The 27,518-nt window shown below is 46.6% G+C and overlaps 1 protein-coding gene across 4 annotated transcripts in view; it reads left to right on the top strand.

Annotated features, from left to right (window-relative positions):
* TRAF3IP2 (TRAF3 interacting protein 2) overlaps window positions 1-26,525 on the top strand; it is a 53,631-nt gene extending 27,106 nt beyond the window's left edge. Inside the window, exons 3-9 of one of the 4 annotated variants that reach the window (XR_014807077.1) lie at window positions 3,150-3,342; window positions 8,787-8,965; window positions 11,165-13,125; window positions 14,287-16,605; window positions 17,707-17,823; window positions 22,364-22,438; window positions 25,789-26,266. Coding sequence is in view for 1 of the 4 variants with exons in the window: in XM_001924787.6 (XP_001924822.2) it covers window positions 3,150-3,342; window positions 8,787-8,965; window positions 11,165-11,253; window positions 16,537-16,605; window positions 17,707-17,823; window positions 22,364-22,438; window positions 25,789-25,935 (869 nt within the window). In the remaining 3 variants the exon portion in view is untranslated. Of the gene's footprint in view, window positions 1-3,149; window positions 4,164-5,885; window positions 6,709-8,786; window positions 8,966-11,164; window positions 13,126-14,286; window positions 16,606-17,706; window positions 17,824-22,363; window positions 22,439-25,788 lie in introns of those variants that run through there. The other 3 variants (XM_001924787.6, XR_014807078.1, XR_014807080.1) reach the window with 3 other exon arrangements.
* The last annotated feature ends 993 nt before the right edge of the window (window positions 26,526-27,518 follow it).

Here is a 27,518-nt window from a genome sequence, read left to right as displayed (position 1 = left end):
GAGACATGGTGGCAAACAGATGCAGTTCATGTTGTCCTAGAGCTTAGAGTCTAGTAGGGAAGGCAGGCAAGAAATTGACAAGTAAGAGTCATGCTTTCTTATACAAACCTAAATCTGATAAGTGCTTGGAAGAAAATAAAATAGGGAGATGGGATAAGGCATCTGGTGAAGGGGTGGGCCTCTTAGAACAGATGATATCTGAGCTGAGCCCTGAATGTCAAGAAGCTGGTCTGTAAAGATATAGGGCAAAAACATTCTAGGCAGAGAGGATGGCAGACTCAGGGTCCCAGAGGTGGGGACCTGTTTGAGGCGTTCAAGATGAAGAAAGACAGCAAGGGTAGCTGGTGTTTGGTGAGCCTAGGAGAGTGTAGTAGGAGGTGAAATCAAGAAGGACGGGGAGGAGTTCCCGTCGTGGCTCAGCGGTTAATGACTCTGACTAGCATCCATGAGGATGCAGGTTCAATCCCTCGCCTTGCTCAGTGGGTTAAGGATCTGGTGTTGCCATGAGCTGTGGTGCAGGTCGCAGATGCAGCTCGGATCCTTCGTTGCTGTGGTGTGGTGTAGGCCAGCAGCTACAGCTCCGATTCGACCCCTAGCCTGGGAATCTCCATATGCCTCGGCTGCAGCCCTAAGACTCCAAGTGGAGAGCTGAACCCCTTGGAATGTATCTGACCTGCCCCCAGGAAGGCTATGAAAGCAAAACCTGGGTGGTATATCTTGTCCTAGACCACAGGGGTCTCCATGGTCCTATCTCCCCATTTTTTTCTTTTTTTTCTTTTTTTAAGGCTGCACCAATGCCATATGGAGGTTCCTGGGATGGGAGTCAAATTGGAGGTGCAGCTGCTGGCCTAAACCACAGCCACAGCCATGCAGAATCCTGAACCCACTGAGTGAGGCCAGGGATTGACTCCACATCCTCATGGATACTAGTCGGGTTCTTAACCCACTGAGCCATGCGGGAACACCTGTCTCCTTATTCCTAGAGGTGCTCTCCAAGTCTTGGTCTTTATCAGCCAGAGACAGGGACCTGGGACAGGCCCAGGCAGATCCTTTTATCCTCTTGCCTTTTCTTTAGCCTCTAATGTTATGACCAGGCCTAAGCAATAGCAGGCCAAGGGTCATGGTCAGGGCCAGGAGACAACCTCGGTTAGAGGGGTGTGGTCAGCTTTGCCAGAGGAAGCATGACGGGAGGGCCCAGCTCATGTCACGGGTCAAAGTAGACAATGGGTTGAACACAGGGAACCCAACCAGGCTTAGGAGACTGGCCTGGACATATTACCAGGGTCACCCAGCCAAGTTTCCTGAGTCTAGACAGTGCGGACCTAGAGGCCACCACATTAGGAAACATATTCTTTGTCTTCTGTTCTGTATTCCCCTAAATGTTCCCCTGAAAACTTCAGTGGTTCCTGACTACTTGCCAAACTAAGAATAAAATTCTTAGCCACATTCTCACCCTCCCCATTCCAGTTCTACCCTGCTTTATATGCTGCTTTCTTTCTCTCTCTCTCTTTTTTTTTTTTTTTTCTTTTTTGGCCACCCTGTGACATAAAGAGTTCCTGGGCCAGGGATCAGATCAGAGCCACAGTTGTGACCCAAGCCGCAGCTGTGGCAACGCCAGATCCTTAACCCACTGTGCCCCGCCAGGGATCAAACCTGCATCCCAGTGCTCCCAACACACTGCCAATCTTGCTGTGCCACAGGAGAAGCTCCAATCTGCTGCTTTCTTGCTCGCCTGCTAGTTTTATTTCACTTTATATCCCTGCATGTATCCTACCTATGCAGTAGGCAAATCTGGTTATTACTTTTGTAACCAGAAAAAAGAATAAAGACCAATAAACATCTTTTGAAAAATAAAATTCTTCCTTACCCTAACAAGCTATGCCTCCTCAATCATCCAAATTCTTACTTGGGCAGAAGTGGCATTGCTCAGATCACCAGCAGCTGCTGATGGTTCATTTTGCAGGGTTACCCCTGGCTCTCTCCAGTCCCACTATAGGGTAGGGAAGTCACCCACCCCTGAGGTGCATCCAGTCTCTCAGATTTCCCACACTTGAGCCCCTTTCCTTTGGGCCTGGACAGTTCCCTCCAGAGCCTTCCTCTCCGGCCCCTATTGGGCTCCCTGTACCCCTTCTCTGGACTTCACCTCCCTTCTCTCACCTGCGTGGGCACATTGCCCTTCTTCCCTCTGGACCCTGCTGCTCCTCGGCCTGGCTGGGACCAGCTTTCTCCTGGGTTCACCCAATTCACTGCCAGGCCTGACTTTGCTCTGAGATCCACCCTCTTCTAACTTCCCTGCACCCCAGCTGCCCATAGCCTTTAGCAAGGGGGCACCGAGAAAGTTGGGAGGTATTGACAACTTGGTTGGCTGCTTCCCAGAGTTTGAGCCAGGTTTTCATTCATTTAGTTCTTCCGAAGAGAGTGTGTGTGTGTCCACTCAAGGGAAGGAAAGGAGGGAGTCATGATTCTGTATCTCTCATGAGGATGATTTCTCCTAGCCTTGGGTTCTAAAAACTTGGGGAATTGCGGTAGGATTAGTGGTGACCTAGACTCCGTGGAATGTATCTGACCTGCCCCAGGAAGGCTGTAAAAGTAAAACCTTGGTGGTATATCTTGTCCTAGACCAGAGGGGCCTCTGTGGTCTGTCTCCCCATTCTTAGAGGTGCCTTCCATGTCCCGGTCTTTATCAACCAGGGGCCTGAGATAGATAGGATGGGTTTGGATTACTCTAAGCATTTTTATTTTTTTTCAAATTCATTTTAATTGTTTCATGTTAATTCCATTTAGTTTTTTGTTTTTGCTTTTTTTTTAAAAAAAAAAAAAAAGCTTTTTGTTGCCAACTGTGTTAATATGTTTCTTTCTAAGTGTCTTATTTAAATAGGAACCTGTGTGGAGCTTTGTGGTTTCCAATCAGAACACCAAACTCATGATTTCACGGGTGTTTTTATTGAGGAAAAAAATAAAAACAATGACTCAATGGAATGAAAACTAAATAATAGTAGAGGAAAAAGGCAAACATCTCGGAGGTGGTAAATGATATCCAGAAACCTCCATTGGTAGCAAGACAAACATTGGCACTGAGCTAACCTGCCCCTCCACACAAAGCTGCTAGAATCAGTGGTCGCTGTTTTCCTTGCTGTCCTCACCCACAGATGGCCACAACTACCCTCGAGAAGCCTACCAGCAAGTGATCCAGCCTGCTTTCCATGGGCAGGTGCCCCCTGGAACCAGTGCAAGAGGCCCACACCCTGTGCAGAAGGTCTTCCTGAACTATCCCAGCCCCTGGGACCAAGAGGAGATACCTGCAGCAAGAAACTACTCCTCCCCGGGGTTCCCGGGGTATCAGTAAGTGTGATGGGGCCAAATTTCAGGCCATTTTCACCTGAGAAAGAAGGATGCCAGTGCAACCAAAATGCACAGAACTCTGTTGTTGGGGCCCAGGTTAGTGACTGAGTCACACGGGCTTTCCAGGGCAGGAGGAATCAGGAGCTGGTTGAGAAGAATCTCTTCAGTAGGAGTTCCCATTGTGGCTCAGTGGTTAACAAATCTGACTAGGAACCATGAGGATGCAGGTTCGATCCCTGGCCTCGCTTAGTGGGTTAAGGATCTGGCATTGCCATGAGCTGTGGTGTAGGTCCCAGACTCGGCTCGGATCCTTCGTTGCTGCGGCTCTGGCGTAGGCCGGCGGCTACAGCTCTGGTTAGACCCCTAGCCTGGGTACTTCTATATGCCATGGGTGCGGCTCTGAAAAAAGACAAAAAAAAAAAAAAAAAAAAAGAATATCTTCATTAGATGCATGGAGCCACTGGTGACTAGTCAAGATGCTCTTTTGGAAAGGCTCTTTATATGCTAAGTCACAGCTCTCAGTTCACCTGGCCTTTTAGCTCATGTCATAGGGTTTTACATTTAGTGACAGACTTCCAGTGCTATCAAGTTCTTTTTGCTATCCCTGGTTTCCATACCTGTTAAAACCCATTTCTTTCTTTGAAATTTTAAATTCAATTAGTTCTCAATAGATACTTAAAATAGCCTGTTATTGTCTTTTGTAATAAAAGCATTCCCTGGAGGTCCCATTGTGGCTCGGCAGAAACGAATCTGACTAGCATCCATAAGGACACAGGTTCGATCCCTGGCCTCATTCAGTGGGTTAAGTCTCCGGCGTTGCCGTGCGTGAGCTGTGGTGTAGGTTGCAATGTGGCTCAGATCCCACGTTGTTGTGCCCATGGCATAGGTTGGCAGCTACAGCTCTGATTCGACCCCTAGCCTGAGAAGGTCCATATACCATGTATGCGGTCCTAAAAAGCCAAAAAAGAAAGAGCTTTCCCACATGTTGAACACCATTATTAGATCTCTCCCATACTCCTCCCAGAAAAACAATTTTGGTTTCTCTTGACTTTAACTGTCTAATCCTTTAATCATTGTTCTCTTTGTTGTTCTCTTTGACTCTTCACACTTTCTTTTTCTCTTACTTTATGAATCTAAAACACATAGGAAAAACTCATGTAAATTGGGCTTCCTAATTTATGACAAAATTGGAAAAAGTGTAGATACAGTGTTTGCTCTTATTCAAGCACAACTTTTATATGCCACTCAAAGTAAATCTATATTCTGTTTTGACAATGGAGTGAGATATGACGGTCCTATTAAAGCAGTTTTTTGGGGGTTTTTTTGCAGAAATAGTGAAATCAGTAATTAGCTCAAAAAGTTTATTGAAAGAAAAAAAGCTGACTCTATGTACAATACCAGATAAGTCACATCTGCTTCTCCTCTTTGCTCAAAAGCCAACAAGCCCTCAGATTTTCTTTGCAGACAGATGCTTAATTTTTTACAAACAAAATTGCACGGAATTTAAATAATGGAATTAAGTCATGATTTTACAGCCAGATAAGCACTCGTGCAGAAAAAGTATCTAAAATCCCAAGAACACAAACAAAATTTAAGCATCTTTATGTTTGGTGTTGAATAGGAGAGGTAATAGTAATTTTTAAAATAAATGTTTATTTTGAAATAATTTTAGATTGACAGAAGAATTGCAAATATAGTACAGAGTAAGTGCTTTTGTAACATCAGTTTAAGCCAACTTAAATTGATGATCGCCTTGGATTTTTTTTTTTTTTTTTTTTTTTTTGGTTTTTTCTAGGGCCACACTCGTGGCACATGGAGGTTCCCAGGGTAGGGGTCCAATTGGAGCTACAGCTGGCAGCCCACACCAGAGCCACAGCAATGCCAGATCCAAGCCGTGTCTGTGACCTTCACCACAGCTCACGGAAATGCCGGATCCTTAACCCATTGACTGAAGCCAGGGATCAAACCCGAAACCTCATGGTTCCTAGTCAGATTCATTAACCACTGAGCCACGACAGGAACTCAACCTTGGATTTTTTTTTTTTTTTATCATTTTAGGATAATGAAAAAAAATTTCTGGTAATGAAGCTAACTCTCCTCTTACTGATCTTTTAAAAGATAATCTAAATACAGAAAGTTTATACACCTGAAACTAACACATCATTGTAAATCACCTCTACTTCAATTAAAAAAAAAAATACAGGAGGAAATTAAAAAATTCCCTTGTGGGTTAAGGACCCAGTATTATCACTGCTGTGGCTCAGGTCATTGCTCTGGCGTGAATTTGATCCCTGGACCAGGAACTTCTGCTTGCTAAGGGGGTGACTCCCCCCAAAAAAAAAATTCAGAAAGTTTACTCTGTCATTACTCACCATAATATTAGTGTTGTGTTTTGGGGTTTTTTGTTTGTTTACTTTTTTAGGGCTGTATATGCAGCATATGGAAGTTCCCAGGCTAGGGGTCAAATTGGGGCTATAGCTGCCGGCCTACACCACAGCCATAGCAATGCAGGATCGGAGCCGCGTCTGCAACCTACACCACAGCTCTTAGCAACCTTGGATCCTTAACCCACTGAGCAAGGTCAGGGATCAAATTTGCATCCTCATGGATGCTATTCAGATTCCTTAACCACTGAGCCACCATGGGAACTCTGTTAACATTTCTTTATCAAATAAGCAATCATCTTTTATAACAACTGGGTAACTTTGGGGACAAAGCCATTTAATGCAAAAAAGGATATGGAACTGGGTCCCCATTAAATGAAGACATATTTTATAGAAATTTGGTTCTCTCTATTAATATAAAATAAAAATAGCTTGCTGAAACATTCACAATTAGAAATATAATATAGTTGAGATTCTGCATGATTTGACTTTAAATCTTATCACATAGGAGTTTCAGAATTTTTGATTAGTCTTGGGTAAAAATATGGAAGCATAAACAACAATCTATTAAAATTAGGCATATCCACATAGATTTTATAATCAAAACTTTTTAAAATTTGTAATAAAAAGTAATTTCAAACACATAAATAACAAACATTCATGTTCCCACTACCTAGATTTTTTTTTTAATGTTAGCATAATGCCCCATTTACTTGAAAAAAACTTTTAAAGAGGAGTTCCTGTTGTGGCTCAGGGGTTAAGAACCTGACATAGTATCCATGAGGATGTGGCTTCTATCCTTGGCCTCACTCAGTGGATTAAAGAATCTGGCCTTGCCACCGGCTACGGCATAGGTCATAGATGTGGTTTGGATCTACTTTTGCCTCAACTTGGGCATAGGCCTCCGCTTCAGCTCTAATTCAACCCCTAGCCCAGGAACTTTCATATGCTGCCCTCGCAGCCACAAAAAGAAAAAAAAAAAGGTTTTTTTAAGAAATAAAATATTACAGGAGTTCCCGTCGTGGTGCAGTGGTTAACGAATCCGACTAGGAACCATGAGGTTGCGGGTTCGGTCCCTGCCCTTGCTCAGTGGGTTAACGATCCGGCGTTGCCGTGAGCTGTGGTGTAGGTTGCAGACGCGGCTCGGATCCCGCGTTGCTGTGGCTCTGGCGTAGGCCGGTGGCTACAGCTCCGATTCGACCCCTAGCCTGGGAACCTGCATATGCCGCGGGAGCGGCCCAAAGAAATAGCAAAAAGACAAAAAAAAAAAAAAAAAAAAAAAGAAAGAAAGAAAGAAAGAAAACATTACAAACACAGTTTTAGCCCCCCCTATCAGTTAGAATTGAGTTAGAGAAATAGAAACAACTGTAAACAGAAGGGATTAAATATAGGAAATTGGGTGCATACAGCATTGTTGGAAGTTGGAGGAACACATTTTAGGCTGGGCTTCCAGGAATGGTCCCAGAGCAACATCACAGAACAGGGGACCAAAGAGGCGGCTTCCTCTGGTGTGGTCAGAGAGGCAGAGGTTCAGAAAGCCACCGCAGAGCCCTCCATTCCAGGCCGTGCTGCCACAGTGCAATCCAGAATCAGGAAACTACCCCCCCTCCCCATTGCAGCTATTGGGGCACTGGCAAACAAGGGCACCTGTGCCCTGCCCTCCACGCTGTGAAGCTGCCACGGGAACTTGGCACCTCATGACGACACTTAGAACCAAAACCACAGACATGGCAGAAGCATGGCCTCCAGTCCCTTCCACCTTCCAAATCTCAGACAGATCATCTGATTGCTCTCAGCCAACTGTGCATGGGAATACTGGTGACCAAAATAATAATAAAAGATGCCCTATAATCGTATAATAGAAACCTCTTTAAAGGGCCCTCAGAATAATCAGATTTTCCTTCAGGCATTAGCAACATAGATACCTTCCAACTTACGTGGTCTTTTCTATCAATTGATACATAATTAAATGTTATCTATCATGACCCAAAAGTCCTGTCTTTTTTTTTTTTTCTTTTCCCACTGTTGTTGTTGTTTTTTTTTTTTTTTTTCATTTTAGATGCAGTACTGATTTGGGCGGCGGGGGGATACATTTTTTTTTTTTTTTTTTTGTCTTTTTGCTATTTCTTTGGGCCGCTCCCGCGGCATATGCAGGTTCCCAAGCTAGGGGTGTAATCGGAGCTGTAGCCACTGGCCTGCACCAGAGCCACAGCAACGCGGGATCCGAGCTGCATCTGCAACCTACACCACAGCTCACAGCAACTCCGGATCGTTAACCCACTGAGCAAGGGCAGGGACCGAACCCGAAACCTCATGGTTCCTGGTCGGATTCGTTAACCACTGCGCCACGATGGGAACTCTGAGATAAATTTTTAAAATTAATTTTATTGGAGTATAGTTGACATAACAAGTTGTGTTCATTTCAGGTATACAGAAAAGTAAGCCAGTTATATGCATATCTGTAGATATGTATATATCTGTTCCTTTTCAGATCCTTTTCCCATGTAGGTTATTACACAGTATCAATTACCCTGTGCTATACAGGTAGGTCCTTGTTACCTATCTATGTTATACACAGTGTGTACATGTTAATCCCAACCCCCTAATTTTTTCCCTCATACCCCACATTTCCCCTTTGGTAACCATGAATTTGGTTTCAACATCCTTGAGTGCATTTCTGTTTTGTAACTTCGAAAAGTCCCGTCTTTTCCTCTAAATGCCTAAACACCAAACCCTGCATGTCACCCATTATATTACTTTGTTTTGTTTGTGATCTTGTCTGACCTGTGCAGGAGACTTACCTTCCCAATTAGATAGTCCTTAAATCGAGAAATTAAATCCTGCTTCCCTTTCACAAGCCCTTACAAATAGCAGTTGGCTGAATTGCCTATCGACCAAAACTCCGTGGGGAAAAAAAAAAACAAAAAACTCTTGTCCTTCTGGCTCAGAAAAGAAATGGAGGCAGAGGAGAGAGACCCACTGGTCATGAAAGGGCTTTCTGTCCCTCCCAGTCTGCCTTTGTAAAGCACAGCAACTGACTGTGAATATGCTCCTTTCCAGGGACCACGTGTATAACCAGCCACCTAACAGAGCTGGTGCTCCTGGAGCGTCCTTGGAGTGCCCTGCAGAGCTGAGACCACAGGGTCCCCAGGCTCCATCCCCAGCTGCTGTCCCTAGACCCCCCAGTAACCCTCCAGCTAGAGGAACTCTGAAAACAAGCAATTTGCCAGAAGAATTGCGTAAGTTGTTTGCAGTGTTGTTTTTCCCTTCTCCTTGTCAAGTCTTCTGCTTTGAGAGTATTTGATGATAACTCACCCAGAATCTTGGACGGTTCTCTCATTCTACACAGTGAAAGGAAATATCCTCTTTTTTTTTTTTTTTAATGAGCGGCATTTTGTAGTGATTCTAATCCTACCTGAAATACAAAGTGTTTACCACTAGATTTTCTTCAGCATATACTCCAACAACAAACAATCCCAACGCTCTCTGCCTCTTCTAAATGATGCTCTTGAGTGGACTCGTCCCTGGATAAATTGATGGGATGTCCATGTGGTATTGGCCAGGGAACTAGCGTCTCACCATAAATTAGCAGCAGCCTTCAAGAACGAGGTCATTTCCTGCAGGAATGAGCAATCTTGTTTGGAAAAAGTGGTCTCACATTCTCCATACTGCTTTACAACCAAATGAAAACTAAGCCTTTTAGTTAAAGAAACACTCGACTAAGTGTCAGGTGATGATGCTTTTTCCACATCTTTGTAGCCAGAACCAGAAATGTTGAACAATCACCAAAATGTTCTAATATTAAGGTCAGTCAGGACAGTAAGTTCCAGAAATCTTAAGAAAGCAGTTGCTATTTGTAAAATTGCGGTATTCTGCTGTGCTTGCCAGAATTCTAATAATCCCTTTCCAGATCTAGGTACTGCTTTGAACCAAAGTTAAAATTAAGCCCTTTGCATTTGCTTGTTGGGGGAGTCTATGCTCTTTGGTCATTTAAGACTTGGAAAGATTTCTAAGACAATGATCCATGGTTGTTTTTCACTTAAACAGCTTTGTCTTACATTCTTAGACATTGAAATTTTGAGCATTTCTGGAGAATGGGTGGTGTTAGGATATAGTCTGGATGTCAATGTATAGATCACATTACCTTACCTTAACCTATAAGGGAGTCCTAAAATTCTTATAGAGGAATTGGTTGAATATTAGATGTTAAGAAGAAAATGAAGGAGTTCCCATTGTGGCTCAGTGGAAATGAATCTGACTAGCATCCACGAGGACACAGGTTCGATCCCTGGACTCACTCAGTGGGTCAAGGATCTGGTGTTGTCGTCAGCTGTGGTGTAGGTAGCAGACACAGCTTGGATCCCAAGTTGCTGTGGCTGTGGTATAGGTCGGCAGCTGCAGTTGCAATTCAACCCCTAGCCTGGGAACCTCTGAATGCCACATATGCAGCCCTAAAGAAAAGAAAAAGAAGCAAATAAATTGAGTGCCAACAATAGGCCTGACTACTTAAGTGAGCCAACATGACCATTGTACATACTTTCATTTGAGAGGTGTATTGCAAAAAACACGAGCCTAGGCAGAGATGAGTGGTTTCTCTCCAACCATCTGCTTTGTTCTCCACTCTCTGCCCCAGGCTTCCTGAGATTAGCCAGTTGATTCCAGACAAAAAAGCCAACACACAAAGATCATTCATCTACCACGTTAACTCTCCAGCCAGATCATTTACTCAAGACCGTAGCCTGAGAAAACACTGGTTCTCATCCTGTCTGGGTTAAGCTTGTGGGACCACACCATCTGCCACTCTAGGAGGATTTAGGAAGGAGCAAGGGGTCAGTGATGCCGGACCTCCCAGAGCCAGGGTCTCTCCTTCAAGCTGCTGATGTTCTTAGTAACATCTCTGAGCTTTGTTGACAACTCCAACTTCCTGGCCTTTCCCCTCCTCCTCACTTGCTCTTGTCAAGTTCAGGGCAGCAGAGAGCATCACGCGATCAGAAGAGGACACTGCCGGTGGTCCCTTAGAGAGGCTCAATTTCCAAGCCTGCAGTGAGAGTATTCCTTGGGCACAGTGCCAAGTGTCCCTGATGTACCAGGACAAGGACCAGTCTCAAGGACCCTGCGCGTTCTGGCTGCTGTGGTTTTTTTGCATGTGTCATGTGGTTTTGCAGAAGACTTCCTCTGCCTTTCGAAGCCCACCAGTGCTCTGCCCTGTGCCTCTCCTTTCCATGCTCCCTGAGCACCTTGCCCCTCTGGGCCCGTGAGGCTCTGCCCTGAAGACAACAATCCACCCTCGTGCAGGCATAAGCCCTTAGTCTGCCCCATGTCTTGAGGCTTCTCTTCGTTGTTCCAGAAGCACAAAAGACATTGACTAGAATCTGCAAATGTTGTTTGGAATAGAATAATTTGACCAGTTTCTAACAGATGTGAAAAATCTCTCTTAGGGAAAGTCTTTATCACTTATTCTATGGACACAGCCATGGAAGTGGTGAAATTCGTCAACTTTTTGTTGGTAAATGGCTTCCAAACTGCAGTAAGTATTTTATCCAAAAGAAGACTGAACAATGAAAGTGAGTATAATGACAAGAAAAGCAAAAGTATAAAGAGCTATTGATGTTTTAAACTGTATTATTTATGTGATTATGAACTAAATGCTTATGGATTTAGGTAATTATTTTCTAGGGTTTAAAACTATCAGAGTTCCTGTTGTGGTGCTTCAGAAATGAATCTGAGTAGGAACCATGAAGTTGTGGATTCGATCCCTGGCCTCGCTCAGTGGGTTAACGATCTGGCTTTATCGTGAGCTGTGGTGTGGGTTGCAGATGCGACTCAGATCTGGCATTGCTATGGCTGTAGCTCCGATTAGACCCCTAGCCTGGGAACCTCCATATGCCACAGGTGCGGCCCTAGAAAGACAGGAAAAAAAAAAAAAAACTATCCAAAGTCTCCAGAATGTTTTTCCTGCACGCCTTTAAATATCCCTGAGTGCCTCCCAACAGCCAACCATGTATGCAGCTGGCACCTGGCCTGAAGGAAATACCAGACTCTTGGTGCACTTGGCACCTTTGCCTTTCCTCGCCAGTCATGCTCACTATGGCTGTGCTTCCTACAGGTTTCACCAGGTCACCTGCTCATTTTACATGGTCCCTTTGTTCTGCACTGGGTTGTGAGGTTTGCAGCAGAGGCTCTGAAGCCGGGAGCCCACTGTGTACAGCTGCTGTCTACACCTTGTGATGCTTCTGGACAGGGAGCACCTGGCCAGCTTCTCGGCTGGTCTATGCTAGTTCTGAGGAGGTAGACAAGCCAGCCTGGTAGTTCCCTGTGATCTGAGCCCAAGAAATCTCAGGAAGCACACACTCCTCAAGTCTCCCACAGTGCCTCGAAAAAACACAGCTTCAACCCGTGTAAGTTTTCTTTAGGATAAATAAAATGCCACAGGAGTCTACTCAGAGAACTGGCTTTCCTCAGACTCTGAGATCACTTCTCTTCCTCCCCAGACACCTCTTCTGGGTGTTTAGTGACAGCAAATTCTAGAGAGTGGTGAAAATTTAAGAGAAATAACTATGAATAGGAATGTTGAAGGATAAAGAGTAGAAACTTAGTAACTAAATGTCTTAATGTAATTATAGATTATTTTGCATCCGTAACAGGAATTTTATTCACATTTTCTTTATTCTATAATTATTTTTAAATGGCAGTACATGAAAGTTTCAAAAAGCATACAGTTTATACACTCCAACTGCATGGCTATATAGAGATTGAAATTTCAGTTTCTCATTTCTGGAATAAGAAAGCACTGTGGCAACCATGACATAAAATCAAATTATAGGACATAAGTCCAGCATTTCAGGAAAGATCTGACCTTTGGTCCTTTCCAAGTAAGTATACTATCGTCCTTGGAGAAGAGGACAAGTTTTTGTGACCTTACCAACCCGGGGCTGCTTGGGCCGAATTTAAATTTGTCCTTGATCCTTATCACTATGAAGCCTGCGGTTAGAATCACAGAGCCTGGGGTTCCCTTTGGAGCCCAGCAGGTTAAGAAACCTTCATAGTGTCTGTGAGGATGAGGGTTCTATCCCTGGCCTTGCTCAGTGGGTTAAGGATCCGGAGTTGCCACAAGCTGAGGCGTAGGTGTCAGGGCTTAAGGAGAAAGGTAACTCCAGTGAAAGACTCTCCATGGCCTGCAAAGCTAAGGGTTCTCAGAACAGCAGGACCTCCCTCAGGCCCTGTGCTTTGGACGTTCACTACTTATATTGTGGTCCACAGAATAGCAGCATCTGAGAGCTTATTAGAAATGCAGAATAGGAGTTCCCATTGTGGCTCAGTGGTTAACGAATCCGACTAGGAACCATGAGGTTGCGGGTTCCATCCCTGGCCTTCCTCAGTGGGCTAAGGATCCGGAGTTGCCATGAACTGTGGTGTAGGTTGCAGACGTGGCTCGGATCCCGCGTTGCTGTGGCTCTGGTGTAGGCCGACAGCTACAGCTGATTCGATCCCTAGCCTGGGAACCTCCATACACCTCGGGAGCAGCCCTAGAAATGGCAAAAAGACCTAAAAAAAAAAAAAAAAGAAAGAAAGAAAGAAAGAAAGAAATGCAGAATCACAGGCGAGGCTCCACTATAGACCTACTGAACCAGAATCTGCCATTTCAAAGAGCCCCAAGCAGGAGCTCCCACTGAGTTCCCATTGTGGGTCAGTGGGTTAAAAACCCAACATAGTGTCTGTGAGGATTTGGGTTCAATCCTTGGCCTTGCTCAGTGGGTTAAGGACCTGGTGTTGCCACAAGCTGCAGCATAGGCCTCAGATGTGGCTCAGATCTGGTGTTGCTGTGCTTTGGTGTAGACCTGCAACTGCAGCTCCAATTAGACCCCTAGCCCAAGAACTTCCATATGCCACAGGTGCAGCCATAAAAAGGGAGAAAAAAAAAATCACAGAGCCCTATTCTAAACAACTAAGTTATTATGTCGATACATCAAGATCCCCTTAGCAGAGAAAAATAAAATTAGTTGATATTTTAATAAGTACTATTTTCAAAGCACTAGGTGAGTTTTGGGAATCCACAGGGAATAAATACAGTGTAATAGCCAGGGACTAGCAGAAGCAGGGAATTCCTCCCACTCTGAGATCTGAAGAGGCAAGGGAACAGGGACTCCTGCAACCTAAAGGGGGCGCTCTATTGGTTGACTAGGGCTCTCCCCAAGCTGGAGAGCTTAAACAACAGACATTTCCACACAGCTGTGGAGGCTAGAAGTCCAAGATCAAGGTACTGGTTTTATTCTGAGGTCTCTTCCTTGGCTTATTGATGGCCATCCTCTCCCTCTGTCTTCACCTGGTCTTTCCTCCACGGGTCCTAATATCCTCTTACAAGGACACCAGTCACATTGGCTCAGGCCCGCCTCCCACTCCCCACATATGACCCTGACCCCAGTTCATTGTAATCACCTCTTTTTTTTTTTTTTTTTTTTTGCTTTTTAGGGCCACACCCATGACATATGGAGGTTCCCAGGCTAGGGGTCAAATCAGAGCTGTAGCTACTGGCCTACACCATAGCCACTCCAGATCTGAGCCATGTCTGTGACCTATACCACAGCTCACAGCAATGCCAGATCCTTAACCCACTGAGCAAGGCCAGGGATCAAACCGACGCCATCATGGATCCTAGTCAGGTTTGTTAACCACCGAGCCACAGCGGGAACTCCCAGTAATCACCTCTTTAAAGGCCCTCTCTCCAAATTCAGCCACTTTCTGAGGCCCTGGGGTTAAGACCTCCACATATGGGGCCACATTTGGAGGAGCACAGTTCAGCTCCTAACAGTGACTAGGTGGCAAAGTCCTTCTCACAGGAGCTATAGGTTTTAAAGAGACCCAGAGAGACCAACGGAAGATCTCCAGTACCTTGTGCTTCCAGAATGTCCCCCCTCAGCAGCAGGGAAGAATTTAGGTGCAGGAGTAATAAGAGCAATGAGAGTAATGGCCATCTTTGAGTACTTACTTCATATGAAGCATGACAATATCCCTTTTCCATGTTCACTCCTATTAATCCTCACAACCGCTCTAGGAAGTAAGCTTATTAACCACATACTACAAATGAAAAGGGTAAGACTTAGAGGGTTTCAGGAACGTTTCCAAAGTCACGCAAGCAGGAAGTGCAGGAGCCCAGAGTAGAGCCACGGAAGCCTGTCTCGCCTCAGCCCTGCCCTCGACGTGCTTCTCTCTCGTAAATAGACGAGGATAACTGATACAGCCATGGAAATTCTCTCACAGTTATCTAATGCAGGCGTTGGCCATCAGACGTTTTAAAGCAGGAATTGTCCAACCCCAAAGGAAAGCTGTTCCATTTCGGATGTTTCATCAGTAAGGAAGTGCATTCTGAACTTTGTGTTCTGTACTGGGTCTGAGTTCGGTGCGCATGAGGCAGGATCTTGTTCCATGGGACGCTTAGAACCAGGCTGAAGAGAAAAGGGTGACCTCATGGAGACATTCAGTGACTGAGAGAGTGCTCTGATCACGTGCTCACTGTCCTCTGTCACCGGGGTCACTGGAGAGAGCGTTTACTGAGATGAGGAGAAGGAAGTCAGCATGTGGGGAGCATTCACAGGAGCAGGGGGGCTTGCGTTGTGCTTTTAGGGTGCCAGGGACACCAATACGGAGAGCAAAGTAGGCAGAACACGTGGGGCAACGAGAGATAAGGCTGGATCATGGATGACATGGAAAGCCTGCTGAATGGCTGGGACGGGACTCGATTGCCCCTAAATGGTGGTGTGACATTTACGATAATTGACCTGGGAGTGATGTGGCTGAATCAAACAAGACCTCTTCAAGGACACCCTCCCTGCGTCACCCATCCCTGTATATAATCCCTCTTCCAATCTGGAGCAGCTTGTGCACACACTCTGCTCTCTGGCTGCAGCACAGGCTGAGCCCAAGAAAGGCCTTCTTCCGGGGTCTTCTGCAAAAGAGGAAATAACTGGGTTTTCTCTCCTCCAAAGACTTGACACTTAATACCAGTCTTTTCAAGGCTCAGGAGTTCTACTTCTTGACTTTTATCATAAACCTTTTCCTCACCATGTCAGTAATTGTTTTAGTGACTGTGCCTTGGTTTTGCTTCAAGTTTCATATAATCCTTTTAAAATATATAGATCAAAATTGGTCATAATACCGTAATAATGACCTGGCTAATGCAAGCACAGCACCACATTGGATCTCAGTACTTGCACACCACACATCCATTAAAATATTCCAGAATCTTGTTTGCCTTTTAAATTACAGATATATGTTGCTGGCTTATATCCAACTTGGTGGTCTGCTGTGTCTCTCAGATTCTTAAAACATAATTACAAATATTAAATACTTGAATGCCTGCTAATCTTGAAATGAGACTTTTTTTTTTTTTTTTGGTCTTTTCTAGGGCTGCACCCGTGGCATATGGAGGGTCCCATGCTAGGGGTCTAATCAGAGCCGTAGCCACCAGCCTAAGCCACAGCCACAGTAAGGAGGGATCCAAGCCACGCCTGAGACCTACACCACAGCTTACGGCAGTGCCGGCTCCTTAACCCACTGAGCAAGGGCAGGGATCGAACCCGCAACCTCATGGTTCCTAGTCAGATTCGTTAACCACTCAGCCACAAGTACTCCAAAATAGAAGACATTTTAAGAAACGTGTATCTTGTTTGTTAGACCTAAAGTCTCCTCCTTGCAAAACACCTTAGTGACTTTTTCAGGTTTAATGTATACAGTCTCTGGTGCTTTCTCTTGCTTTGCATAGAGACAAAGCTTCTCTTTAAGAGCCACCTTCCACATTTTTTTTCCCTTGCAGATCGACATATTTGAGGATAGAATCCGAGGCATTGATATCATTAAGTGGATGGAACGCTACCTTAGGGATGTAAGTACATTCCAAAATTCTGAACTCGTTTTCTGGGGAGAAAGACAATTAGCTTGTGGAGTGATTTTATGAAAGAAGCATTGGCAACCCCATCAAGTCCAAAGCTGACAAAGGCCTAACAAAGCTTCCCTTGTTGGCCGCCGTGTAAAGACTTGGAAAGGAAGGATGGGGTCGCCTCCTGGACATGCACAGGCAGGAAATAACTGTCGAACCAGACACAGGTGGTTGATAACAATCAGAGCAAACAATTTTTTGACCAGAATAGGAAAGGAGGAAATGAAGGCAGGGGGTGGGGAGGGAGCGGCAGAATTCAATTTAATCTGAGGCCACCCCAAGTGTTTTGGAGGATCAGGTTGAAGAGGTTTCCCGGGCAGCCTGCAGGCCTTGCAGCAACCCCACCCCACCTCACCCCATCCCCCGCAACGCTCCCTCACAGCCTTGTGATTTGTTTTCCACCGACAGAATCTATACTGGCTACTGGGACACTTTGTGCTTTAACAAGATAGCAATTGATTGCTGCCAGCCTGTCCGTGGCGGCAGCCTCTTTCACCTCTTTCCGAGCGAGCAGTGGGGGACAGAGTCTCAGCAGGCCGGGGTTTTGAGGCTTTTCCTTTTGTCTGCAGCCTGATGTTTGCTTTGTGCTGAAGGGTCTGCGCCTCCTGACTGAGCTAAGCTAAGCAGCCTCGGCCAGCAGGGCAGTCAAGGGTGCAGTAACTGACAGCTTAGATCCAGCTGCCCGAGGGAGGGGGTTTTCACGGTCGCCGTTTAGCAGAGCCTTTCAGCCACAAGGCAGTCGCGTGGTGAATTCCGGGTTTTATTGGACATTTATTAGGGATGATTGTGGAAAACAGTGGGCAGAACCACATCCATTTGGGAGAGAGCACCTGGACTCTACGTATCTGAAGGGAGCCAGGAGCCAGTGAGGGAGGCCAGAGTCTGCCTGTGCAGGGTCAGTGCCTTTCACTTTGCACATGGAGCCGACCCTCCATCCTGCGGTATATCAGCATGCTCACAGCCCGGCTGGCGGCTTTCCAGCCTGCCTTCCCCACATGGACCACACTCTACCCTTCCATAAACATGCTTTCTCCCTCTCATTAACAGAAGACAGTGATGATCATCGTAGCAATCAGCCCCAAATACAAACAGGATGTGGAAGGCGCTGAGTCGCAGCTGGACGAGGATGAGCATGGCTTACATACTAAGTACATTCATCGAATGGTGAGTGATAAAACCACAGCACCTCGGCAGCCCTCAGAATGGGGCTCTTCTATGCAGCCTGTCCTGTACCAGAGACCAGCTGGAGGCGGCTGGCTGATGGGCGAAGAACCCCCGCAGGAGAGATGGGTGTTGGTTCCAGCTCTGCCTACGTGGGGAACTTTGGGCAAGTCACCACACCTCTGGGACTCCGTTCTTCTCAGTAACAGGGAGATTAATCTGTGATCTCCTGGGGAGTTCCCACTGTGGCTCAGCGGTAATGAACCCGACTAGTATCCATGAGGATGTAGGTTCAATCCCTGGCCTCACTCAGTGGGCTAAAGGATCTGGCATTGCTGTGAACTGAAGTGTAGGTCGAAGACGCAGCTCAGATTCTGTGTTGCTGCGGCTGTGGCATAGGCTGGGAGCTACAGCTCTGGTTCAAGCCCTAGCCTGGCAACTTTTATATGCTGCAGATGCGGCCCTAAAACAAGACAAAAACAAAACAAAAACTATGATCTCCTGGAAAGCAGTGCTCTGCTGGCTTTCTTGTTTACCAACAAATGTGAAGTCCTGGGGACACAGGAGACAGGGCTGTGAGGAGAACAGGGTCCATATCCTACTCTGCCCCTACCTTTTCAGAGAGGTCAAGTAACCCAGCCAAGAGGATGCATGTTTTCAAATCCGGTTTCCTCCGGTATAGCTTGTGTAACCACAGGCCAATGGCTTAAACCTCTTTGTGCCTCTGCATCCCTCTTTAGAAAATGGGTCACTAACACAGTGCTGTGAAGATTAATGAAATCATGTCAGTGAGAAGCCTATGGCCCAGATTAGATGCTCTGTCAGGGCAAGGGATTATTCCAGCTCATGATGGATGAACTATGGGCCTCATTCCTCTAAAACCAGCAGAAGAAATGGATAGGAAGTTAGACTCACTCAGCATCTGATAGAACATTCTGTCTGGAAATATCATCCAGCTTTGGAACTAGCTGTGCTATGGCAGGCAACCTTTCTTTCTTTCTTTGTCTTTTTAGGGCCACACCTGCAGCATATGGAGGTTCCCAGGCTAGGGGTCAAATCAGAGCTGTAGCCACCAGCCTATGCCAGAGCCACAGCAACGCCAGATCTGAGCCTCATCTGTGACCTACACCTCAGCTCATGGCAACACCAGATCCCTAACCCACTGAGCAAGGCCAGGAATCAAAACTGCAACCTCATGGTTCCTAGTCGGAATCGTTTCCACTGCGCCACAATGGGAACTCCCCCAAGCAATCTTTCTGCTTTCTGTGATCATACTGACCCTGTGGAGAGGGTGCCTGCTTGATTGGGATGCTGGACTAGATTTGTGACTTTCACTCTCCCGTGGAGTCCCTCCGGATGCCGTCCACGCTGGAGGTGGGGTGACTTTGGGACTCCCACCCCACCTCACCCAGAGCTGCTGCCTTTCTTAGGCTTGTTTACCAAGGATTCTGAGGCTTTAAAAGGCTTGAAACTCACTGGCCTAGAACTCCTTTTCAGCTCGAACGTTCCGCAAGGGGGGAAGGCACCCAGAATGGGCATAAAAGATCACTGATTAAGACAGGAGGAGGGGGCAGGAGGCAGAGGTGGCCCAGACAGCACAAGGCAGGAAGCAGTCAGGCAGTCAGAGACAGGCAGCTTGACCTCATGGGAAGCAGATGGAAACCCAGGTCTGTTGTGTGGGTCAGGAGCACAGGAAAAAAGCAGGGTGACTGAGTAGGTAGGTGTTCCCCATCTGCATCCTCAGGGTCTCTGACTCCTCCGCTACCAAGTGCCCACCACTTAGCTGAGCTCAGAACCAACCCAAAGTAAACGCCGAGACAAGGTGGTGAGGTCTGAGTGTGAGGCCAGAGTCAGGAGATGAGTTCCCTTCTATTCCATTCTCACCCAGTCTGACAGCCCCTGAGCAGGGCCCAGGAAGGCACCATTCTGCCCTCAGACCTCACGGCTGGCCCTGGATAATGCTGTCTCTTGGCTGTCTGCATGGCCTCCCAAAGCTCTCGAGCTCTAGGAACCTGCCAGTCCCGGAGCCAGCAGCTCCTATGTGTGCAGGGCCCCAGGGCCCTGCCAGTTCCTGAGGAAACCCATCCAGCTCTGCTGATGTGGATCGAAGAGGCCAGATGCAAAAGGGCCTTCCTGCACACCTGGCTGACTTCCTGGTCCCCTCCAGGCAGCAGAAAACTTTAAGACAGGAGTTCCCATCAGGCTGCAGCAGAAATGAATCTGACTAGTATCCATGAGGTTGCGGTTTCCATCCCTGGCATCGCTCAGTGGGCCAGGGACTTGGTGTTGCCATGAGCAGTGGTGTAGGTTGAAGACACGGCTCGGATCCCGTGTTGCTGTGGCTGTGGCATAGGCAGGCAGCTGTGGCTCTGATTCCATCCCTAGACTGGGAACTTCCATATGCTTCAGGTGCAGCCCTGAAAGGAAAAAAAAAAGAAAGAAAGAAAAGAAAAGGAAAGAAAACTCCAGGACAGAGGGAGGGAGAGGTACGCACAGGTAAGTGCATCACAGAGCCAGCAGCTTTCCAGAAGGCCCACTGCTGGAAACAGGAGAGATGATAACTAGCGTGCTGCTGCTGGGGGGTTAGTGGCTTAGCATAATTGTACAGGATACAGTGTCCTGGAAGCAGAAGATAAACCCAGTTCTTCGCCTTTAATTTACAAGCCCTGTGCCCTTCCTTTCAAGTGTCTGTACTTGTGTGGTTGGTGCTATTAGTCGCACCCCACTTAGGCCATTTTATTTATTTTATTATTTTTTGGGGGGGGGTTTCTTTCTGCCATTTCTAGGACCACTCCCACGGCATATGGAGGTTCCCAGGCTAGGGGGTCTAATCGGAGCTGTAGCCACCAGCTTACGCCAGAGCCACAGCAACGTGGGATCCGAGCCGCATCTGCAACCTACACCACAGCTCACGGGCAACGCTGGATCCTTAATCCACTGAGCAAGGCCAGGGATCGAACCCGCAACCTCATGGTTCCTAGTCGGATTCGTCAACCACTGAGCCACAAAGGGAACTCCAGGCCATTTTAAAATATGTTGTCTTCTGGTTTTTAAAGAGAGGTGGTTCTGAGAAAAGCCTCGTGGAGGATTTGTGTGAGTTGTGATTGTGTGTGTGTGTGAGTCTGTGTGAGTCTGTTAAGAGTGAGTGTTTATTGAGGGAGTGTCTGCAGTGAGTCCGTCATCACCACTGTCACTTTCCTCTCGGTTCTGTTGTTATTCCCATGCACGGGTGAAGAGTCTCTGCCGCAAAAATCCATTGGAAGATGAGACAGTTGGGAACGTGTGATTTCCTCATCTCCTTTGTCATCAGAGGATGGAAAGCTTTGTGCTGGTCATAGATTTGAAAGACTCCAACTCCCTTTATATTGAAAATTCTGGCTTTGATAGAGTTCTTGGCAGCTAAATCTTTTGGGGCAAGTTGGAAGTGGTGGGGGGAGCCTAAAGCTTGGCAGACAGCTCCTCCCCCTGACCTCCCAGGCTCTTCTCCCTCTCTGTCCTGTGCTCCAGCCACAACTCGTTCCCGGCTGGTCCCAACTCCACGAACGAACGTCTTTCACGCCTCCAACATTTGCTCATGCTGCTTCCTCTGCTGGGATTGCCCTTCCCCTCGCTCCTCATTCTCCCTGCCTGACCAAGTTCCCCTTTCCTTTTAGTATCCCAATGACACCTCCCTTGCAACTTCTTCAGTTCGCTGATGTAGAAAAGGATGGCCCCCAGTGGGCTTCCACAGTAATTTGTTCAGACTTTTCACACTGCACTGCGGCGGGTAGTTTTCCTTTCTGCCTGCTCATTAAACTGCTGGCTTTGTGCAGATCAGAACGACAGCCCTGGTGTCTGGTAAACGAGTTCTCAAAAAACAAACAAAAATCCTTCTCTGTCAGCATCTGCCCATGTCCATGTCTAAATACTCTCAGATGGCCAATTGCAAACTACCGATGTGAAGTCACTGGACACAGAACTGGGAAGGGATGCCCGAGAGCAGCTTCTGTGAGCTGATATGAGGCAGCTCAGCACACCCTAGAAGGTACCTTAGTCCTTGAAACCCCCAGTCTAGCACAGAGTGTGACTTTAATAGGCTTTCTTTCTTTTCTTTTTTTTTTTAATGATTTTTATTTTTTTTCCCCATTATAGCTGGTTTACAGTGTTCTGTCACTTTGCTACTGTATAGCATGGTGACCCAGTTACACATACATGTATACATTCTTTTTTCTCACATTATCATGTTCCATCACAAGTGACTAGACATAGTTCCCAGTGCTACACAGCAGGATCTCATTGCTAATCCATTCCAAAGGCAACAGTCTGCATCTATTAACCCCAAGCACCCCATCCCTCTCACTCCTTCCCCCTTCCCCTTGGCTTTCAATACAGGATGGGTGAATGGGCGAATGGTGTAGGTATGTGATGTAGAGTGTAACATTATAAATCTCTGGCACTGGAGAAAATCAGCATAAAAATGCTCTGTGGGCTTGCATGATCGTGCGTACCATTCACTCCTTATCCTCACTCCTGAAATGAAACCTTCAAATGTTTTCTGTTCCAGATGCAGATCGAGTTCATAAAACAAGGCAGCATGAATTTCAGATTCATCCCTGTGCTCTTCCCAAATGCTAAGAAGGTAAACAAACAAATCGTAGAGGCTGTGTGATTTCCTCATCCAGGCAGCTTTGGTGTGTTTGCTGCCTGGGATTTTAAGTGGAGAAGCTCGTCAACTCTCTGTCAATCCATAGAGATAGCAGTGTTGCCAGAAAGATCAACAGGTTGTACCACTCGGTTCAGCAGCGTGAATCAGGAAGGTTTTAGAGCCTTATCTCCTAGACCATCGCTGTCCTAATTGTTCAGACAGCCATCACACACAAAGAAGCAGTTTGTGTTTTAACTCAGCAGACAGAAAGAGACTGTTCATCTGATATTTCTTATCTCTTGTACATAAAAGTCAAGATGGGGGCTTTTTTTTTTTTTTTTTTTTTTGCTGGCTGTTCCTCAGAAGTGTTTTGCTTCGTAGAGTTCAGCTCTCAGAGCTGTAGCATACTGGGAATTAATCCTACGCAGTCACCAAAAGAACTTTGCTGTGGTTCATGTGAGTTTTCCCCAGAAGGGCAAGCCAGCTCATTTGAGGAACGGGGACAAAAAACATCCGAGGCCCCATGCCAGGCGGGGTGAAGGGAAGGAAACAGAGTAGCAAACGTCTTGGCAGCCAGACCACGGCACACTAATCTCAGGCCCAGCCCCACCCTGGAGGTTCCCTCGATGCCAGGACCGCCTTGAGACTTCTGCTCCGGATGAGGGCACGTCCAGTTTATGGGGAAGGGACCCCCTGCGGTTGCACAGTTCACAACCTGCCCCATAGTGTGCTTTCCCTCCCTCACCCAGGCTCGCTCTGTGCTCACTGCAGGATCCCCGTCCTGGTCTCCCTGGCTCCACCTTGACCCTGTAGCAGCCATCCTCTGCTCTGCCGTCAAAGTGGAGTATCCACAATGTAGATCTGATCTCCCCTCAGCCTAGAAATTGTGTGGCGGTTTCCTGACTACAAGATCACATCTATCTTCCTTAGCAGGATGCCGGAGGCTCCTGAGGAGGGGCTGTGCCCACTTACTCCGCTTCCCCTCTAGCCGCTGGATGCACACTCCACTCTGCTCTGGTCACAGTGGACTGCTGCAGCATGCCCTCACACACACGCCACACCCATTTGTGCCTCTCTGCCTCTGTGCTCTGTTCCCTGTGCTTGCAATGCCCTTCCCTGACTGGCGGCACCCAGTCTCTGCAGCTTCTCCTGAGCTCTCCTCCCCCTACGCCTGCATACCAGACAGTCCCTTTAACTATGGTACCTTGAGTGGGTGGCATGTGGTGATGGCTGGCGGTATTGGGAGTAATTGTTTCGAGTTACTGGAGCACGGTGATAGAAAAAGCAGACCAATTTTGTTGGTTTTGTTTATGCTTTTTAAACTTCTGCCACGATTCCTTTGTTCCTTGCACTCAGGGCATGCAGTTGCCTGGAAAATAGTTACATTTTGGGAGTTCCCGTCATGGCACAGTGGAAACAAATCCAACTAGGATTCATGAGGTTGTGGGTTCGATCCCTGGCCTTTCTCAGTGGGTTAAGGATCCGGCGTTGCTGTGAGCTGTGGTGTAAGTTGCAGACATGCCTCGGATCCTGCATTGCTGTGGCTCTGGCGTAGGCTGGCAGCTATAGCTCCGATCTGACCCCTAGCCTGGGAACCTCCATATGCTGCAAGTGCAGCCGTAAAAACCAAAAAAAGAAAGAAAGAAAGAAAGAAAGAAAGGAAGGAAGGAAGGAAGGAAGGAAGGAAGGAAGGAAGGAAGGAAGGAAGGATGAAGGAAGGAAGGAAGGAAGAAAGAAAGAAAGAAAAAGAAAATAGTTACAATTTGACTACATCCAAAGTCCCTGACTCCTCAAGGTAGTAACTGTGTCTTTCTCATTTGGGTTTCCTCAGTGCCCAGCAGGGTGCCTGACACGCAGCAGGTGCTGCCTCCAAGCTCGTCTTGGGATCCCCAGATGAGTCCTCATCTACTCAGAGGAAAATCCATGAGGCCCTACCTGATGCAGCCTCTCTACTTCCAGGACCCTTCTGCTCTCTTCCATTCACTCTTCTCTGGCTGCACTGGCCTTGCTACTCCTTGAACAGGCCCGTTAAGCTTCCAGCACAGGGCCTTTGCTCTTCTACCTGCCTGGTCCCAGGCATCCTCAAAGCTTGCTCCCTCTACTCTTTAACGTCTTTGCTTATTTTCTCAGTGAGACCATTTCTAAACACCATATTTATTTACTTGTTTGTTATTTTTAGGGCCACACCTGCGGCATAAGGAAGTTCTCGGGTTAGGGGTCAAATCAGAGCTGCAGCTGCCAGCCTACAGCACAGCCACAGCAACGCCAGATCCCAGCTACATCTGCAACCTGTGCCGCAGCTTGTGACAATGTCAGATCCTTAACCCACTGAACGAGGCCAGGGCTTGAACCCACATCCTCTTGGATACTAGTTGGGTACTTAACCTGCTGAGGAACTCCCTAAACACCCTATTGAAAACTGCCCATCTTTCATCCCTGCCCAGCACTCCATACCCCTTTCTCAGTTTTGTTTTTTTGTTTGTGTTTTTGGTCTTTTTGTCTTTTTCTAGGGCCACATCTGCAGCATATGGAGATTCCCAGGCTAGGGATCGAATCAGAATTGTAGCCACCAGCCTATGCCAGAGCCACAGCAACATGGGATCCGAGCCACATCTGTGACCTACACCACAGCTCATGGCAATGCGGGATCCCCAACCCACTGAGCGAGGCCAGGGATCAAACCCGAAACCTCATGGTTCCTCGTCAGATTCGTTAACCACTGAGCCACGATGGGAACTTCTCTTTCTCTGTTTTATTTTTCTCTACAGCCTGTATTAGTATTGAACACACTCTGTCTTTTACTTATTCGATATCTGTCTTTCTCCAGCAGAGTGTCCACTGTCTGAGGGCAGTCTGCAACTACACCCTCACCGTCCCTGGTTTACGGGTTCTGCTCTTGCCTGATAACTAGGAACTGGTGGGCTCCTTCTGCGGGCCAGACCTGTGGCTGGAGTGAAAGGATGATGAATTAGCTTAGGCCCCCAGCCCTGGCATACTTCTGCCGCAAGCCACGGGGGAATTCACATCAGTCAGCATGACCTCTGTCCTACCCCTTTTATGGGAGGGTGGTGAAAGGCAGCTGAAAGGCACAGGGCAGGTAGCCTGGGAGGCTGCTGGAAGATGCCGGCACATGTGCTTTCCATAACGAGCCGCACAGCCTGCTCGGAGCCAAGAGCCTTTCACACACACAGCCCTTCCAAAAGCAAAACGGTCCAACTCCCAGGAGAGCTGAGTACCAGACGCCCGAGAAGGGCAAAGCCATGGAGGTGTGGGAACTGAGCCTAGGATCTGGAATCCAGGTTTTTCTCTAATGGCTTTTGCTCCTGTCATTCTCTCTCCCATAGGAACACGTGCCCACCTGGCTTCAGAACACTCACATCTACAGCTGGCCCAAGAATAAAAAAAATATCCTGCTGCGGCTGCTCAGAGAGGAAGAGTACGTGGCTCCTCCCCGAGGGCCTCTGCCCACCCTTCAGGTGGTCCCCTTGTGACCCCTCCACCCCTAGATCAGGCGGGCTGGCAGCATGCAGGGCTGTTGTCTTCAGTCCCTCTGGCCCCAGAAAACCTGTTCTGCAGAGTACTCTTCTCCTGAGACCTTGGGGGACTTGACTTTGAAACAGAGGCCACCAAACAGTCTGCCGTGTCCAGAATGAGCGCTCAGCACTCAGCAAGTGGATAATACCAGTGACGTTGCTGTAACTGTAAACGACCACAAACACTCTCCCATTGCTCAGAGCTACTTTTCTGCGTTAGCCCGGTGCTGGGTGTGCTCAGACCAAACTGATGCATGGACAAATAATAAAATATTGACTCTTTTGTAAACCTGCATGTCACTTATCTCAGAGGAGATAGATACATAGTAATTGACATGGACAGTTGCTTCCAGGGATATCAGTAAAGCTGCTTAAATATAATATTAGACAAATGTAACGAACTGCCTCGTACTAAAGAATTAAGGCCAGATAGTTAAACAATCCCTTTCAATTTAATCTGGGGAGGTTTATTCCTGCAGTAGAGTTTTTAAACAAAGAAACTTTGTTCTCCACCACCATGATTCTAAATAAAATCATAGTTCCTAGGGTCTGGGGTGTAGACGTCAAAAAATCTGTGTACTGTATGAAGTGACGACGGGGAATGTACAATGCAGGCTAGAACTGTGGCTTGGGAGATCTGTGTTCCAGTCTTGGGTCTGCCACTAACTAGCTATGTGACCCGGAGCAAATCTTTTCACTCTTCTGAAACTCCAGGGACTTATTTGTATAATTTCATGGACAGAAGTTTCTTTAATGATTCTAAAATGTTTAAGACCTAGAAACTAAATTCTAAATACTCCTGAAGAACGTATGAGTTTTTCTGGAGTTCCAGTTGTGACTCAGTGGGTTAAGAAGTCAACATACTGTCTGTGAGGATTTGGGCTCTATTCCTGGTCTCGCTCAGTGGTTTAAGGATCCAGCATTGCCATGAGCTGTGGTGGAGGTCAGCACCTGCAGCTCTGATTTAATCCCTAGCCTGAGAACTTCCATATGCTGCACCTCGGCCCTTAAAAGAAAAAAGAAAAAAAAAAATGACTGCGTTTTCTTTTTCATAATAATCTCCTAGGGAATGGAAGCGCATTTTTTTTTTTTTTTTTTTTTACAGAAGGGACATTTTCTTCTTTTTAAAATATCTTCAATAATACCCTCACATGAATAATTTGGAAATACATATCTTGCTCATCTGATTGATAGCCAAAAAAATACAGACATATCCATATGTAAAATATGTACATGTGTGTGTGAATATAGATATTATATATAGAATATGTATAGTACGGAATTCTCTATATCCAGATTATATAATATATATATTCCATATATATTCTACACAGAACAAAGTGAAATGACTGCAGGGGGCCCAAGATAATAACCTGATCTGAACACTTTTGCAGAGTGAGACCTTCTGCTTTCCCTTCTCTGTCTACCTAACTTCTTTTTTTTTTTTTTTTTTTTTTTTTGGTCTTTTTTTTTTTTGGCTATTTCTTGGGCCACTTCCGAGGCATATGGAGGTTCCCAGGCTAGGGGTCGAATTGGAGCTG

The sequence above is a fragment of the Sus scrofa genome, chromosome 1, assembly GCF_054392235.1.
Source record: "Sus scrofa isolate SSC_HxYL_T2T_F1_AM1 chromosome 1, Sscrofa_HxYL_maternal_Yorkshire_Landrace_v2.0, whole genome shotgun sequence".
Lineage (NCBI taxonomy): Eukaryota > Metazoa > Chordata > Mammalia > Artiodactyla > Suidae > Sus > Sus scrofa.
The sequence above is the reverse complement of the archived record's forward strand: the minus strand, read 5'-3'. Positions and strand labels throughout refer to the sequence as shown.